The sequence below is a fragment of the Mus caroli genome, unplaced genomic scaffold (assembly GCF_978045245.1).
Source record: "Mus caroli unplaced genomic scaffold, Mus_caroli_1 scaffold_4, whole genome shotgun sequence".
In the NCBI taxonomy this organism is placed as follows: domain Eukaryota; kingdom Metazoa; phylum Chordata; class Mammalia; order Rodentia; family Muridae; genus Mus; species Mus caroli.
The window spans coordinates 151665949-151681602 of record NW_028227259.1 but is presented as its reverse complement, the minus strand read 5'-3'; the positions used below and the strand labels follow the sequence as shown (position 1 = coordinate 151681602).

At 39.6% G+C, this 15654-nt stretch overlaps 1 protein-coding gene across 8 annotated transcripts in view; it reads right to left on the bottom strand.

Moving 5' to 3' along the window:
- Pan3 (poly(A) specific ribonuclease subunit PAN3) overlaps window positions 1–15654 on the bottom strand; it is a 120978-nt gene that overhangs the window by 16957 nt on the left and 88367 nt on the right. For 6 of the 8 annotated variants that reach the window (XR_015047027.1, XM_085837447.1, XM_085837449.1 and 3 more), the window contains 8 exons: window positions 11662–11909; window positions 9524–9628; window positions 8211–8268; window positions 4417–4578; window positions 4059–4175; window positions 3870–3971; window positions 1018–1183; window positions 99–189 (listed from right to left, as the gene is read on the bottom strand). Coding sequence is in view for 7 of the 8 variants with exons in the window: in XM_085837447.1 (XP_085693573.1) it covers window positions 99–189; window positions 1018–1183; window positions 3870–3971; window positions 4059–4175; window positions 4417–4578; window positions 8211–8268; window positions 9524–9628; window positions 11662–11909 (1049 nt within the window). In the remaining variant the exon portion in view is untranslated. The remainder of the gene's footprint in view (window positions 1–98; window positions 190–1017; window positions 1184–3869; window positions 3972–4058; window positions 4176–4416; window positions 4579–8210; window positions 8269–9523; window positions 9629–11661; window positions 11910–15654) is intronic. The other 2 variants (XM_085837448.1, XM_085837452.1) reach the window with 1 other exon arrangement.

The window sequence follows — 15654 nt, the reverse complement described above, 5'->3', positions numbered from 1 at the left end:
AACTTAAAACCCCAAATACTTTAAAACCCAGTTTAGCTTAAGAGAGAAAACAGAAAAAAAAAAAACCAAAATAAGCACCCATACTAACTCTTACTCACCTGGTACTGAGCCATTAATGCCAAAGGATTATTATTTTGACTGTTATCAAATGTTAAAACATCAAAAACTCCTACACAATTTACTCGTAACCTGTAAGGATCAAAACAATTTAAAGAACATAATTAAGACGGGATCTAAAATGTTAATGACTAATGTCCATCTCCATCCTCCCCACCCACAAAACCAACCATTTCAAAGATCATGAAACTCAGCCTGAGAGACATTAAATGGTGACTCCAGGCATAAAGTTAGTAATAGAAAAGACTTGGGATGGTAATGCTTCACTTCGCTAAAGATGTAGTTGACACTGTGTCATAGTTGTGTTCCTAGGGTCTTACTTGTTTTAACTCAAACCTCTTAATGAGTTTATCAGACACTCACAGCACTGTCTAGCGGCACTGCTGAAGCTTAGAAAAGCCAAAAATTTCCTCAATTATCAACAGGCTTGCAAAATATTATGGACACTAAAGTATTAGCTGAAGCTAAGATCTCTGTTACCTCACTGTATTATCCTCAACACTTAGATCCTAAACAATAATCATTTAACAACTTATTAACAATGCAAACGCTGCAGACTTCCTACATCACCAGCTGTGCAGGCAGAGCCCACCAATCTGAGACTGACTTATAGTGCAATTTAAGAATGATGGTTCTGTATAAGAAAGCGGTGCTGATACTTTTGTCTTTATTCTCAAATACCTTCGTGACTCTTGCCAACCTTTCTAAGGATAAGTCACAACCATCTGCTGACTCCAGGGAGCCCAATAAGGTCTTCTGGCTTCCGTGGGCACCAAGCACATGTGATGCACATATATGTATGCAGGCAGAACACATAACACACACACACACACACACTAAATAGATCACTAAAGAAAAATGACAAGAAACCCAGATTCAGAACATTGAAAATGCTAGTACCTTGTTTTGCTGGTTATCAGAATCTTCGTTGGGTCCATTACTCTACACGCTAAGCCTGCCGTATGAATGGTCCGCAGAGCAGAGCTCAGCTGGACAATGTAGGCCCAGATGAGAGACTCTGGTAACAGTCCAGCATGCTGCCTGGGCAGTGGTCCGTCATGCTGGCCTAGAAGGCAAATGAATATCCATTCACAGCAGTGAGGACCTAACAAACAAGCTCAGGAGTCTCGAGAACTGAGGTGACAGGTTTTATACTATTAGAGTAGCAGAGATCTCACTAAAGGACTCTTTCCTCTGACCAAATAAATGTTGAATAAGAACAAATTACTGAAAAAGCAGTATCCTTACCAATGATGAAACAAGCAAGCTTCTATCAAAGTAACTGTCTTTACCCTAACAGCATTTTTAAGTGTTTTTGTTTGTCAATTTTGTGGCACTAGGAATTTAACTTAGGTGTTTGCACACACTAGACAACTGCTCTGCCACTTGGAGTTTCATGCCCAGCTTATAAACTGATTTTTCATCATACCTGTGAGTCAATGTCAATATTTAAGTAACAGAGATATAAAAACTTACTCTATATTCTGTTATTTTAGTGAACATAATCATGTGCCCAGATGGCTGCAAGCCAACCTTTGTGAACGAGGTAAAAATGTGAAAGTCAAATGGTTAATTATGAATAAATGTAATAAATAGAAAGTACAAGTCGGGGCCATGGTGCCTGCCTGTAACCCTGGCGTTCAGGAAGCAGATCAGGAGGACTGCTGCAAGTTTCAGGCTCAGGATAAGTCGGGGCTACAAAACATGACCTTATTTTAAAAATCATAGATAGATAAAGTGAATGTGTAACTATGGCTTGGGACACTATTTTAAACAAGTACATATACACGAACCATTTCCTCTCAATTTGTACAGAATGAAGACATTACATTCTATAAAGAAGTTTTTAGAAGTCTCCAAACAGCTTTTAGCGGGAGCCGCTAAGACGATGTCAGAGAGGACCCAAGAGAGTCCTGAATCCCTGTGACTTCGAGGGGTGGAGCACAGCTCAGCACGCATCAAGACAGCACCATGACCAAAAGGAAGAATGTTTAAATAAAGTTACACAACTGATATGATCATAAGAAAAAGGAGTACCCGTTATCCTGTTTTGTTGTTTTTGTTTATATTCAAACAGGATTCCATTATGTAGCCCTGGCTGTCCTGGAACTACTCACTGTATAAACTGGGCTGGCCTTGAACTTGCTATCTGTCTCAATCTGTCTTCTAGGTGCTGCAATTAAAGGCATGTGGCATTACACCCAGCTATTTTTGTTTTGTTTTGTTTTGTTTTGTTTTCTGAGACGAGGACTGTACTCTGTAACCCTCCAATTTGTAGCATTCCTCCTGTCTTAGCCTCCTAGATGCTACAATTCTTAGAGTGAGGACTTACAGCAAACACACAGGTCTTACTTTCCATCAGATTCCATTCTAACTGTTCCATTCACTTCACTTCATTTTCATCTCTATAGTTTCTATATAAATACAATTTCACTATCTCACATCATCCCCATTTTCTAAATAATGCACTTATGACAAACATGCCTTTTTAAAGAAGTTGTAGGAGAAAACAGTAAGGCACTCATATGTGTAAGGAGTATAATGGGGGTTATAAGAGTATAACGCACGGAAGAACCGAGGCTGAGAAAATGTACAAACTGAGATAGATGTTTCCAGTCCTAGAAAAAATACAGACCTCTAAAATGGGTAACATGCTCTGAGTAGTTCTCAACAGGGAACACTGGCAGTGCATGCAGATATTTCTGGCATCAGAGCTGAGGTATAGGGGTATCCAGAAGACAAGCGCCGCTGTCCAACAACCCACAATACAGGGTAGACTCCACAGAACAAATGATGTAGCCCAAGTGTCAACAGAGCTGAGGTTAAGATAGCTATAAATCAAAGCCAACAGCTATCTCACAAGTGTCATTACTAAAATAAATATGAGCCACAGCCACACATCTTCAGGGAAAGCTGCACCACATCCTCCAAAAACCTGTGCCCGAGTCGAGAGACGGCAGCACAAAAGGAGAAACCGCCACACTGCATGACAGGCTTTCACCGCCAATTCAACAACTATGTTGAAACCACAACTGCTTTCAACTGTCAGAATGCAGAAGCAAGGTTATGAGCACACCCAAGTATTATGTTTTGTGTTCAAGAGAATCTTAAGATTAAAAACTAACAAGGTGAAGCTTCATTCTTGGTTCCACAAGAAAATCAGACTACCTACAAAAATATAAATTTTGACATCTCAAATTGGATTTACATTTTCTGTGGTGTCATTTTCCTTCTAAAGGAGCATGTTTTAGACTGCAATTATAAATTTCTAGGTCCCTTGAAATATCTGAATTATAAAATGACCATTTAAGCAAATATTAGGAAAGAAGGAGAAGACGAAAGAACTTCTCTTCCATTTTAAAGTAAAGCTGCTTTTTAAAAAACTAACTTGACATTTAACAAACAAAAGAATGTTTCTAAGGAAATGATGTCATAGATGACCATACAGTCACACTGGATGGGAAGACTATCAAATGATGTTCTTGGAAATTTTATATCCTATGGGATACATTCAAAATTTGTATATCCTGGGGAAATATCCAAAATAAACCAAAAATACTGGTATAAAATATGAGTCAATATATACATTTTTCCTAACTTGCTGCAAACCAACTCCAATTCTTTGAGATACTTTATAAAAATTCAGTAAGATCCTTAAAATGGCAAGAAAAACTTTGTGCATGTCTTCATAAGAAACTCCTCCCCAGGTCAAAAGCATGCATCCAAACAGTCTGCTCGCATCTCTTGCTTACCCCACTTTCTCTTTGTGAAGTAGGCATCAGAATTCGGGTCATTAAAGTGTCTGCTCATCATAGTTTCTCCTCCAGCATGGAAATCATAGGCGAACACCAGAGCTTACAAAGAAACAGAAACGCACATCACACAGGTCTGGCTCCATACAGGGAAGCCCATGAGCAGGACCCACAGGACTGGGTACTTACAAGGCTCGGCAAATGCTTTAGTGGTAAACACTTCACGCAGAGTTACAATATTTGAGTGCTGAATTTTTTTCCACATATCAACCAACACCATGCACTTTGTGTTAACAAGACGAAAACCTAAAGAAGAAAATTCTCTACTACAATCAACTGTAAATGATAGCTCAAGAGAAATCTGAATTTTTAAAAATGGTCTATGTTGGCTGTAAAGTATTAATCTTCAAGTGGGGGGGGGGAGAAGAAAAATAAAAAAGAAACCTTGTCTCCCAAACACGCATGATAATAAGACAGCACTGTTTATATGAAAGTATGAATAATCTTAGCAAGAGTATGTACTTCTGAGGAAATCCACCTTCCTTACCATGTATCCTCCGAAGGCAATATGGCAGATCATCTTTGCTATTTACAGCTTTGTAGCAAGACGTGATATATCCAAAATTACTTGATTTCTGTATCCGGTTGGGAGGTGGCAGTGGTTCTAGAGGGAACAGGCTATGGTAACTGTCAACTTCTGTGGGGACTGCTAGAGTAAGTGGCAGAAAGATAACTGTCAATGACAGGCATTCATAAACCTCTCACAGCTTTAAAGAAGCAAGCAAAGGAATCACTATCCACTGTTAAATCCTAACAGATTTGGGTCAGGAGGCAGTGCTGTCTGACAGACTTGTTATAAACCCAACTATAGCTTCAGTACCAACAGGTTAGGGAGCAGCCAAGCACAACTGAAGCTCACATTCTCCTGTCTCTTAGCAGCACAACATAGGGATTTTTGTTCTCAGAAATAATTATTAAAAATGAGTTATTGATATTAAACATTTTATTCTAATATTAATAAAAATCAAGATAGATTTTGAATTATCTTTAGAGCATAAATTTAAAATAAGTTGTATTAAATTGAGAAGGGTGTTCGTTCATGCATGTACATGCATAGCATATATATATGTATATATGTGTGAACCTATGTGACATTTGCCATCAAAACTCTTACAAATCTCCTCTGCTCAACTAGGTACAACTAAAGAAACTATGCCTCCCCCAAATAATTAGGAGGTGCAGTGCCAACGATGAAAATTAACAGTCAAGTGACGGCACAAGAGGCAAACCAACTATGCTATTTGGAACAACCTTTTTGATGACTACCATTTTTTTTTTTTTTTAAAGATTTATTTATTGATTATATGTAAGTACACTGTAGCTGTCTTCAGACACACCAGAAGAGGGAGCCAGATCTCGTTACAGATGGTTATGAGCCACCATGTGGTTGCTGGGATTTGAACTCCGGACCTTTGGAAGAGCAGTCGGGTGCTCTTACCCACTGAGCCATCTCACCAGCCCGACTACCATGGTTTTTAACAACAGACAGACAGACAAGGTAAAAGATAAACTCTGCTCAATACACAAGGATCCTCACAGCACACACTATCTGGCTTCAGAAGCTGTACATCTTGAATTCGCATGCAATGGCTGTACATGATTTGTTTGAAAGAGGTCACGAGAAGGTTATGACTATAGGATTTTTTAGCACTGTCCTTTCAATCTGTTGCACTTGTGACACACCACTGTCCGAGTTAACAACTACCAAGCTCCTGAAGCTCCCTCTTGATTCCCGTGGGGCACAGTTCTCTGCTCTGTGGTCCCAACTCTGGGCCCTATTTACCATTAGATGCTGGCTTATTTTATGAGTTTAAGATGTGTTCCTTTTATGTCTGGTTGATTTAGTTTTTATCAAAGGGATGCTGAATCTTAAAAACAGAATTATTAACTATTAGTCTATTCTATGTGTTCAGCTCAGTCTAAAAAAATCCACATACTTTTGATCATGACTAAAGGGGTGCTTAGTATTAAAATAATTAATGTAAAAAATATACTGTAGAGATAAAAGCCCAAAAGAAAATCAAATGGAAGATTACATATTCTACAGCCCAATCCCACCAGATCATACTGAAAACGATAAGAGATAAGGAGCAGAAAGGGGGCAAGAAAAAAAAGATGCTAGGGTGGTGAGCTTTAGCTTCTCCTCCTCCAAGACTGTATCAAAGATGAGTTAGATTAAGAGCTCTTGAGTATATAGAACTCGCTGCAGTAAGCCTATGTCACGTCTCTCAACCTTGGCATAACTGACCCCGGGAAGAGCTGTCCCACACACTGCAGGGGGTGTTCGGAGCACTACCAGCCTCCATCCACTGCATGTTATGCAACACTGCTTACAGTGATGATGACTCAGAAGGCTTTGGACATTGCTAAAGATTTCTGAGATGTAAACCATGCTTGGCTACACAATTTAGTTCATACCGAGGAGACGGAAGGAAAGAGGACAGCAAGAACAGATTGAGAGATGAGCCAGCATGAGACTTTAAGGCTAATAAGATAGTAAACATGGCCAGGCATTCATCCCACCCCAACAGTCAGGAAACAGAAGCAGAGGCAGGCAGTTTTCTGAGTCCCAGGCCAGCCAGGGCAACACAGTCAAAGTGTCAAAATAAAAGACTAATAAAGCCGGGCAGTGGTGGTGCACGCCTTTGATCTCAGCACTCGGGAGGCAGAGGCAGGCAGATTTCTGAGTTTGAGGCCAGCCTGATCTACAGAGTTCCAGGACAGCCAGGGCTACAGAGAAACCCTGTCTTGAATGCCCCCACCCCACCCCAAAAAAGAATGAAATGCTTTAAAAAAAAAAAAAAAGACTAATAGAAACAAAACACATATAGTGAACCTCAGAAACAAAACTCTCAATTACAAAAATGAAAGACTCTTTGATTAGGACATGTTTGAACACAGCTGTACACGACTAAATTAATAATAATCTTTATATTACTCAAGTCATTGGTTCTTGCCTATGCTAAATTAACACAGAGTGTTAATTTTAGTTATGTAACTTCATAAAAAGGTGCACGTTGGATGTAGTCACGTCCGTGTCACTTTTTAATCGTATTTGTCAGTTTCTTCTGTGTTGCTGTCTATCAGTATACTTCCTTCCGTAATGTCCTACTAATGCACCCACTATTCTCCAGATGAGCACTCAGACTGCTTCAGGGTGGGTCCCACTGCCGTGTGGACATTTATTTACAGATCTTATAGCTCTTCCGGCTGAAATGATCCAAGCTTACCTTCAAACTCTAGGTTAATGGTTTTGAATTTTCCAAAACAGTTACGTGTTCAACAATTTAAACTATCGTCAATATTGAGAATATACAGATCTATATTCTACCACTATACATTTCCTACTTGTATTTCCTCTTGAAACATTTCTTGGCTATAAGGATCATCCATAAAAATGTTCACATTTATCTTCAGCCATTTTCCTAGTGAGCTGTTTGATCAGGTCTTTTTCTCTTATTTGTCAATTGTATAGATTACAAGTATCTTATTTCAAGTTTTAGCTCTCCCTTTTTTATATAAAAAATAATTACTATTTTATGTCTAGGAGTACAATGTTGCTCTCTTAGGACACACCAGAAGAGGGCATCAGATCCCGTTACAGATGGTTGTGAGCCACCATGTGGTTGCTGGGAACTGAACTTAGGACCTCTAGAAGAGCAGCCAGTGCTTTTAACCGCGGAGCCATCTCTCTAGCCCTCGTTTTAGTTCTACTTTAACAGTAAGTGTCTTTGGGTCATTTTAGAAGAATTTATCAGCGTTTTGTTTTTGTGATTTTAGCCTCCAGTGCTGGCGAGTAAATCTAAGTTCTTTCCACTGAGCTAAATCTGTAGTCTAGTATGGTCTTCACAAGAAAAAAAAAGGCTTCTTTGAGTCTCATATAGTAAACCCTTACCTATTAAAATGCTTTATCAATTTACAGGTATACACAGTAGGAGTTTTAAAGTTTTTAGGCATATAAATCCTTAATCTATTAATTTTTTTTTAATGTGGCTTAAGATAGGACCCAGTTGGGTGGGGAGAGGGTATAGGGGACTTTTGGGATAGCATTTGAAATGTAAATGAAGAAAATAATTTAAAAAAAAAAAAAGGATAGGACCCAGCTTTATCCTCCTTTTTTTTCTTCTTCTTCTTCTTCTTTTTTTTTTTTTGATAAAGGGTTTCTTCTCTGTGGAGCCTTGGCTGTCCTCAAACTTGTTCTGTAGACCAGGCTGTCCACAAACTCAGAGGTCCACCTGCCTTGCCTGAGGGTTGGAAAGAAGACACCATCGTGCATTTTACCTGGCATATCTGCTTGATCAATTTGAGCCATCGTTATTAAATGTCTGTTGATCAGCTCCTAAGAATAGGAAATAAGTATATATTGATAACAACTTCTAAACAGAGGTTCTGATATCTAGATTTCCCATTATACCTAAATATTTTTCTATTTAAATATTTATATATATTGTAATACTCATGTCATAACATTTCTAGGTGTTACTATATGTAAATTCCAATCCTAGACAAACTATCTCCCATTATTAGTCTGAGTTTAAGTAGTAGTAGTAGTAGTAGTAATAATAATAATAATAATAATAATAATAATAATATGAAGATGGTGGTGCACAAACCTTTAATCCCAGTACTTGGGAGGCAGAGGCAGGCAGATCTCTGTGAGTTCCGAGGCCACCCTGGTCTTCCAGGACAGCCAGGGTAACACAGAGAAACTCTGTCTCAAAAAACCAAAAAAAGTGCTATAAACCAATCTGGAATATGTAAGATCTATTAATGTAGTCAAAAATTCATTCTAAAATCATTACGCAGAAACTGAGTACATAGGTCAGTGAGCCAATATTTGCCTAGCATGCACAAGGTGCTGGTCCTATCCCCAGGCACTGCAAAAGGATAAAAGGTGCACATGTACACACATACTTCATGCTTAAGTACACGGGAAAAACTGTCTGAAAAACAAAAACTACTTTTGAGAATGTACATCTAAGAAGCTATAAATAACAAGAATATCTAAGTTGCTTATCACAACAAATAAAACAAATAAGAAAGGAAATTATAGAACCTACTTTTAAGATTTTTGTTGGGCCACTTAAAATGAAGCTTATTTCTGTGTCAAATTAACAGCAACAGTTTAAAGGTTAAAGGGCACTTAAGTTATATATATTTTATTTAAGAGCCCTTCCCATTTGGGATGGCTCAGTGAGGAAAGGCCTCGCTGCCAAGCCTGGTAATCTGAATTTTGTTCCCAGTACCCACATAGGAGGAGGAGGATCAGCTCCCACATATGCTCTCGCTGACACATTCCAAGTGAGCATTCATGAACACATACAAATAAAAAACCATGTAAAGAATCATTTCCACACAAAAACCATGGAACACAGAAAAGCAGCACATTTAAATAGTAATTCTGTGTTTTATACTCTAATACATTATTTAAGATGTCCTTAAAATGCTTTTCTTAAACATAAAACTTGCACAGTCTAAATCTGCTTGCTTAGGGGACTGGACTGTGCGTGACCACACACGAGCACTCGGTCTATTCTTTCCCACTCTAAGGCAGAGCCAACGGTCAGTGTCTGTGCTGGCTTCTGAGAGCATACCTGTCGGAGCTCGTCGGCCATAAAGAAGGAAGGTGCATTTGCTTTTGGTTGCATATAAGCAACATGAGGTGCGGTTGGAGGATAAATATGATAGTTTGGAAATACCTAAACAGGCAAGAAAGAGGAAAATATGATCATCAATTTTTCTCAATTAGTAAGCTTTATCGTTTTCATAAAGGTTTAACTTTTATTTGACAGTGATTTTGGTATAGTTAAAATACAATTTTACAAGAATACTTTCTGAATGATTTCATAAATCTTCTATTTTAACAATTTTAAAAACAATACATTTTTTAAATTTTTTAAAAGTCTAAGAAGAAAATATTTATTCAGATACAAAATTTCAGCCCCACAGAAAAAGCCAGAACAAGCCTTTGGCAGAATACCCTGTTTCCAACAGTTCAGTCGTGGGTTTTCAGCCAGCTGGAGGGAGAGAGAGATGCCAAGCTCTGCAGGGCAGAGTGAGGTAGAGCTACCGACCCCTGGCAGCATCTCTGTGGCTAACAGTCTGTTGGCACACCTGTCCAACACTCTAAGCTGAGACACACCAGGGTCAGCCCCAGCCCTCAGCCGCTCTGGTCCCTCCTCTCATGTCCCTCCCCTAGGGCTCTTCCCTTCATCCTCGTGTCTCTAAGCTTCTCCTCGCATTCACTCCGATGTTTTCTTTTCTCTTTCTTAGAAATAACTTTAGCTGTTTTTTTTGTTGTCCTCAGACATTCAACTGCTGTGGAATGCAACTAGAAAGTACTTTTTTTAATGAAACTATACAACCGGGCCTGCAGAGAGTAAAATGCCTTTGTCTTGCTTGGCTTCCTTCTATCAAACAGTTAACTATCTCAGGTTTGCAAAAAACTATAAACATGGCCTGAAGACTGAAAGCATTATAAAATATACTGATCTCTACCAACAGCAGAGGCATTTCCGTGACAAACAAATCTCTACTGAGTTAAGTGCAATTTCTTCTTTCTACAATTTTGTTTGAATTACCAAAAATTATTAAACTGGTAAGATTTGGCTTGAAATGAACAAGTCTCTACCTTGATCATCTGACCCGGGTCACTGTTCTAAGGGTTATGACATCATACCACCCCAGACAAAGCAAAGCAGAAGACCTCCCCAATGGTTTCCTGAAGTCTGCACAGGTCTTACAGGTTCCACGTTTATTTCTACAGGGCAGTGGGTCACTACTCTTCTCATGTGTCAAATAAAACTCTCTCAAAAGTACAGACTTCAGTGTAAAACACACAGCAGGACTAAGCTCTACAAAAAAGAGAAACCTGTTTTCCTGTCACTCAAAAAGATCTTCTGCAAAATATTAAATTTACTTTAGTCTGACAGTCAAATTGTGCTCATTGAAACGCACTCAGATGTTTATAGTTTAAGCTCCCATCATGTTAATGGAATTTGGTTTTCTTACTCGAGAGCTATTTACTAATTTCTTTAGTTTTTTTCTTTAATGTAGACAAAACAGTGGGGCCAAAGAGAGGCACTAAGTAACACACAGCACCCACCCCCCACTGTTCTAGCATTGGGAACGCACTCCTGAGACATGGAACCGTCTGCTGGACATGTTCTTCTCCTCCGCATCTTTGTAAGCAACCCTCCCCATCACCAGTCATTTGGCTACTCACAATCATGGCTCCCCCTTGACTGAAACCTTCCCCTCCTGCAAGACACACTATAGCCTTTACCACTGCATGCCATTCTGCGACCTAGAGCTCTGCCCTTCACAGCACCGCTGTATCTGAGTCAACATGGCTCATCAACTTGCTTTCAATAATTAAGATACAGCCTACTTTCTTCAACTTCTTCCCAAAGGTAAACTTGCCTACCCAGTAGCTAGAAACAAAAGCCAGAGAGCATCAACTTTAGCTAGCTATGTCCTGACGAGGTAACCCTTCTGCGGTAGCCCCAGCACACTAAAACAAAGTACAACTACATCTGATTTCTGAGTGAAATTAGGAAGGAAGAATCATAACAATTTAAAGATATGAGAGTAAGTTAAAAAGTAAAATACTTTTTCATGTCCCTAAATTCCTTCCGGTGTGTGGGAGGGAGTGGGGGAGTGGGGGGTGACCTCATTAGTTAAGGAGCAGCTTTTCTAAGAGCACTGATTCCCTCTTTAACAGAAGCCATACCATTCCAGTCAAAGGTGCTGGGGTTGTATCTGTATAGAAGTAAGTCGTCCCCCCGACAGTCTCCTTCTGGATCACCTGACCAGAGGACGCAGTCTGAGGAACAGGGTTATTGGCAGGAGTGGAGGCACTAGGCGGCACCATGAAACTTGCTGGGTTTGGAGTGTGGCTTCTTCTTCTAGGAGCAGGAGAGGTGTGTGGAGTAATTTTTGGGGAATGGAGAGGGGAAGATCCAGCAGACAGTGACATTCCTGGGGAAGATGCAAAACAGGGTCTTAGTGGAATAGTAGACTGGTTTTAAAGGGGAAAAAAAACTGGAAAATAAAATGCAAACACTCATGTGAAAGAAACATCCATTTTAAGTGCAAAGGAAAAAAACTCTTGTTTTAAAGCAAGTGCAAAGAAGTTTCTTTTTCTTAACTACAGTCACTTCCAAATGAAATCAGCAACAGACTTCTCTTTGACAACACAGACTTCTCCTAACACTACTGTAAGAATCACCCGAGATTAACAAATTAATTTAATAAAATCATGAAAACTGCTAGAACTGAGACTCTTGAACAGCTCTTTTCCTCAGTCCTTTAAAATTGTTATTACTACCCAAATGACACAATTATGCAAATATTAAAAATTCAAATAATAACGGCCTACTAAATTCCTTTAGCGAAACATGAATAGCAAAATTTCTTGGGGGAAAAAAGGTTGGGACTATGCTAAAATACACAGTGTCAGGCTAAGCACCAAATCTCTAAACAAGTCCTGTTTTGACACCTGTCTGCAACTCCAGATGTACACTAAACATCTGGAACTGTTGCAGATGTATGTCCAAGTGCAAGTCACTCAACCACTGTCAACAAAATGCCACTTGAACAATGGACTCTATCATAGCTGTGTGGAGGAAGGAGAAGCAGTATTTTTACCCTTTGGACTATTCGATGCCAGATGAGAAAGTGAGACCAAGCCACACGTAAAAGCCTAAAATGATTTCCAAACACTCAAACAGAAAGTACACTGAAAACTGCGTGCGTGAAGGCAGACACAATGCAAATTATTTAAAACCAGGTGAGGCTAGCCACAAGTTTAAGGGAGGTGGCTTGTTTGAGCAGAGATGAAACAGGAGATCGAGCTACAAGTAACACTTGTACAGGAACCATTTCCTATTTGGGAAATGTCTAAAAATCTACACAATTGGTGGAAGAGGGACTAGCAAAATACCTTTGGCTACAGAGCTATTATTAATGGGATATTTTTCAACAGTGTCTCATGAAACACCAAGACTTTGCTTTTGGAAAATAAGGTGAACAAAACTGAGCTTAAAACTAAGAAGAGACCTCCTGTCTCTGGTGAGCACTTTGTACTTCTAAAGCCTCATCACAAGGATGGCATCTGAGTCTCCAAGTACCTACCAGTCAGAACCTAGATGCAGTTTATGTCACTTCACCAAACACATGTACAATGTCAACAGCAAAGCCAAGACTCAAACTCAAGCCAACTTCAAATTCCCAGCCCAGTATCTCCTACTGCTACTACTGTATTAATAGTGAAGTAGGCCAGAATTCCAAATGTCAAGAAAACAGGGGAAACTTAAAAAAATCTATCATCCCCCCACCCCCAAAAAGGTTAGGAAGAAAAGAAAAGAAAAGAAAAGAAAAGAAAAGAAAAGAAAAGAGAGAAACAAATAAGCTATGAAGTCCAGTCTCTGCTTTAAGATGAGCCATATATTATCTTGGGTTTAACCACTATGGGGCTTTGTTTTTATCTACCTCTACATTTGCACAGTTAGCTACAGGAATCTACAGGACTCTATCATATTACTCATACTTAAACTCTACTCACTTAGCTAAAATTATGGGCTGTATATGCACTGTTTCCCCACAAAGCTAGCTTCTAAGTATTCCTGAGAGGAAACCAAAGATGAATCAATGAGTTCACTACTGTTCTGTTCATTAACAGCAATGTGTGTAGTAGTAATCCTGCTCTGCTCCCCACCTAAAGGTGTCCTGAGCATCAGTCTACTTCATCCTTATACCACCCTGTGGGGCAAGTATAGCACACTCATTTCACAGAAGAAGAAACTAGTTTAAAGCACATACTCCAATCTCTGTCTCAAATGAAGGAGAAGAGGATTTGTAGCCATCTCAGTAGCTTCAGTTACTTACTTAAGTTATGTGGGAAAGACATAGCTAAGCTAATGGAAAGGTAGAGTCTGTAAAACTAAATACAGGGCTGGCTCAGTGGTTAAGTGCACCGACTGCTCTTCTAAAGGTCCTGAGTTCAAATCCCAGCAACCACATGGTGGCTCACAACCACCTGTAATGAGATCTGACGCCCTCTTCTGGTCTGTCTGCAGTCAGCTACAGTGTACTTAGGCATAATAAATCTTTGGGCCAGAGTGAGCAGGAACTGAGTGAGTGGGCAGATCGGAGAGAGCAGGGTTGACCAGAGCAAGCAGAGGTTCTAAAATTCAATTCCCACAACCACACGAAGGCTCACAACCATCTGTACAGCTACAGTGTACTCATATGCATAAAATAAATAAATTAAAAAAAAAAAAGACTAAATACATCATCACAAACAATGCAAGGTGAGTGAATAGGGAAAACTGCCCACAGCAGACGCTTGAGTATCAAGACTTCTCTGAACCATTTTCAATTTTGTGAAATTATGTTAGTGCAAACCTGCGATTTATACAGTTAAGCTGAGGTTTACTAGAATTACTCAGATACACTAGAACTAAAATACGTTCAACAGTGATCATTAGTGCCCACATGGAGACGTACTCAGCTAAAAGCACAATCAACTGCAAAACTGCTATACAACATCCAGGAAACGCAGCGTGCCACTCACATAATGAGTTCTAAAGAATGGGGTGGAATTCCCATATAGGTGCGTAAACAAAGATGTAGTGAACATGCTTGTTAGCGAGGACAACACTAAGCTAGAAACAGCATAAACCAGAGAGAACACTCTGTCGACAAGTGGCTACACACAAGGGGCTCAATTACAATTAACAGACTCTGCATAAATCAAGAGACAAGGACCCTAAGTACTTGCCCTTAGCAAAGTCCACACCTATTAATTCCAGCTTTCAGGAGGCAGAGTCAGGTGGATAACTCCAAGTGGGAGGCCAGCTTCATGTATAAAGTAAATTCCAGGCTGGCCAGGGTCACAAAGAAAGATGCTGTCTCAAAGAACACTTTATTTAAGGAAAGGAAAGGAAAAGAAAGGCAAGGCCAGGGAAAAGGGGGAGGGGGGGAAGGAAAAGAGAAAAATACCTAGTTGAAAGTATTTCCCTTCTACAACAGTAACCATAGAAATAACTTCCCAAAGGATTCAGAATCCACTTCATCCAACAAAACTTTCTTACTAATAATATTGACATATATAATAGAAGAATGAAAACGTATTTTTAATAGCTCAAATTAACAATATTCACCATCATAATTTCTGTATTACCTTTTTGTCAATCATCAAGGTGACACTATCTAAAATTTCAAGTTGAGAAATGTGAGTGACTCTAAGGATAAGTTAACTACTGTAGAGTACCTGGAAAGTGAGCAATAATACAGGCGTCCAGGAGAGAGATGGAGCTGCTCTTTCCTACTTCATGGGTTCTTCGTCTTACTGCCTGCCCTATGTCCCCTGGCACCCTGGTCTTACCCTCTAACACTACATAGTAGAGAAACAAGGATAGAGGAGAAAGAGGAGATAACAGAGAGGAAAGAGATCCTGAATCTAATGTCTTCCTTTTGTTTCTTCTTTGACCATGGCTACAAACAAATCTCAACCAAATTCCCTAAGGGACCAACAACCACCCCATCTCTCGGGGTCCGAGCATTTATGTACCATCTGAAAAGCTCCCAGAATTCAAAGCACCACACAAGCACAGAACTGATCTGCAGGTGGAAACCATGCTTCTGCTAGAGCGTGAGGCAGATGATGGTCTGCTGCTGCCGACAGTCCGAACCAGCCCCTCATCCCCACGCGGGCCTGGGA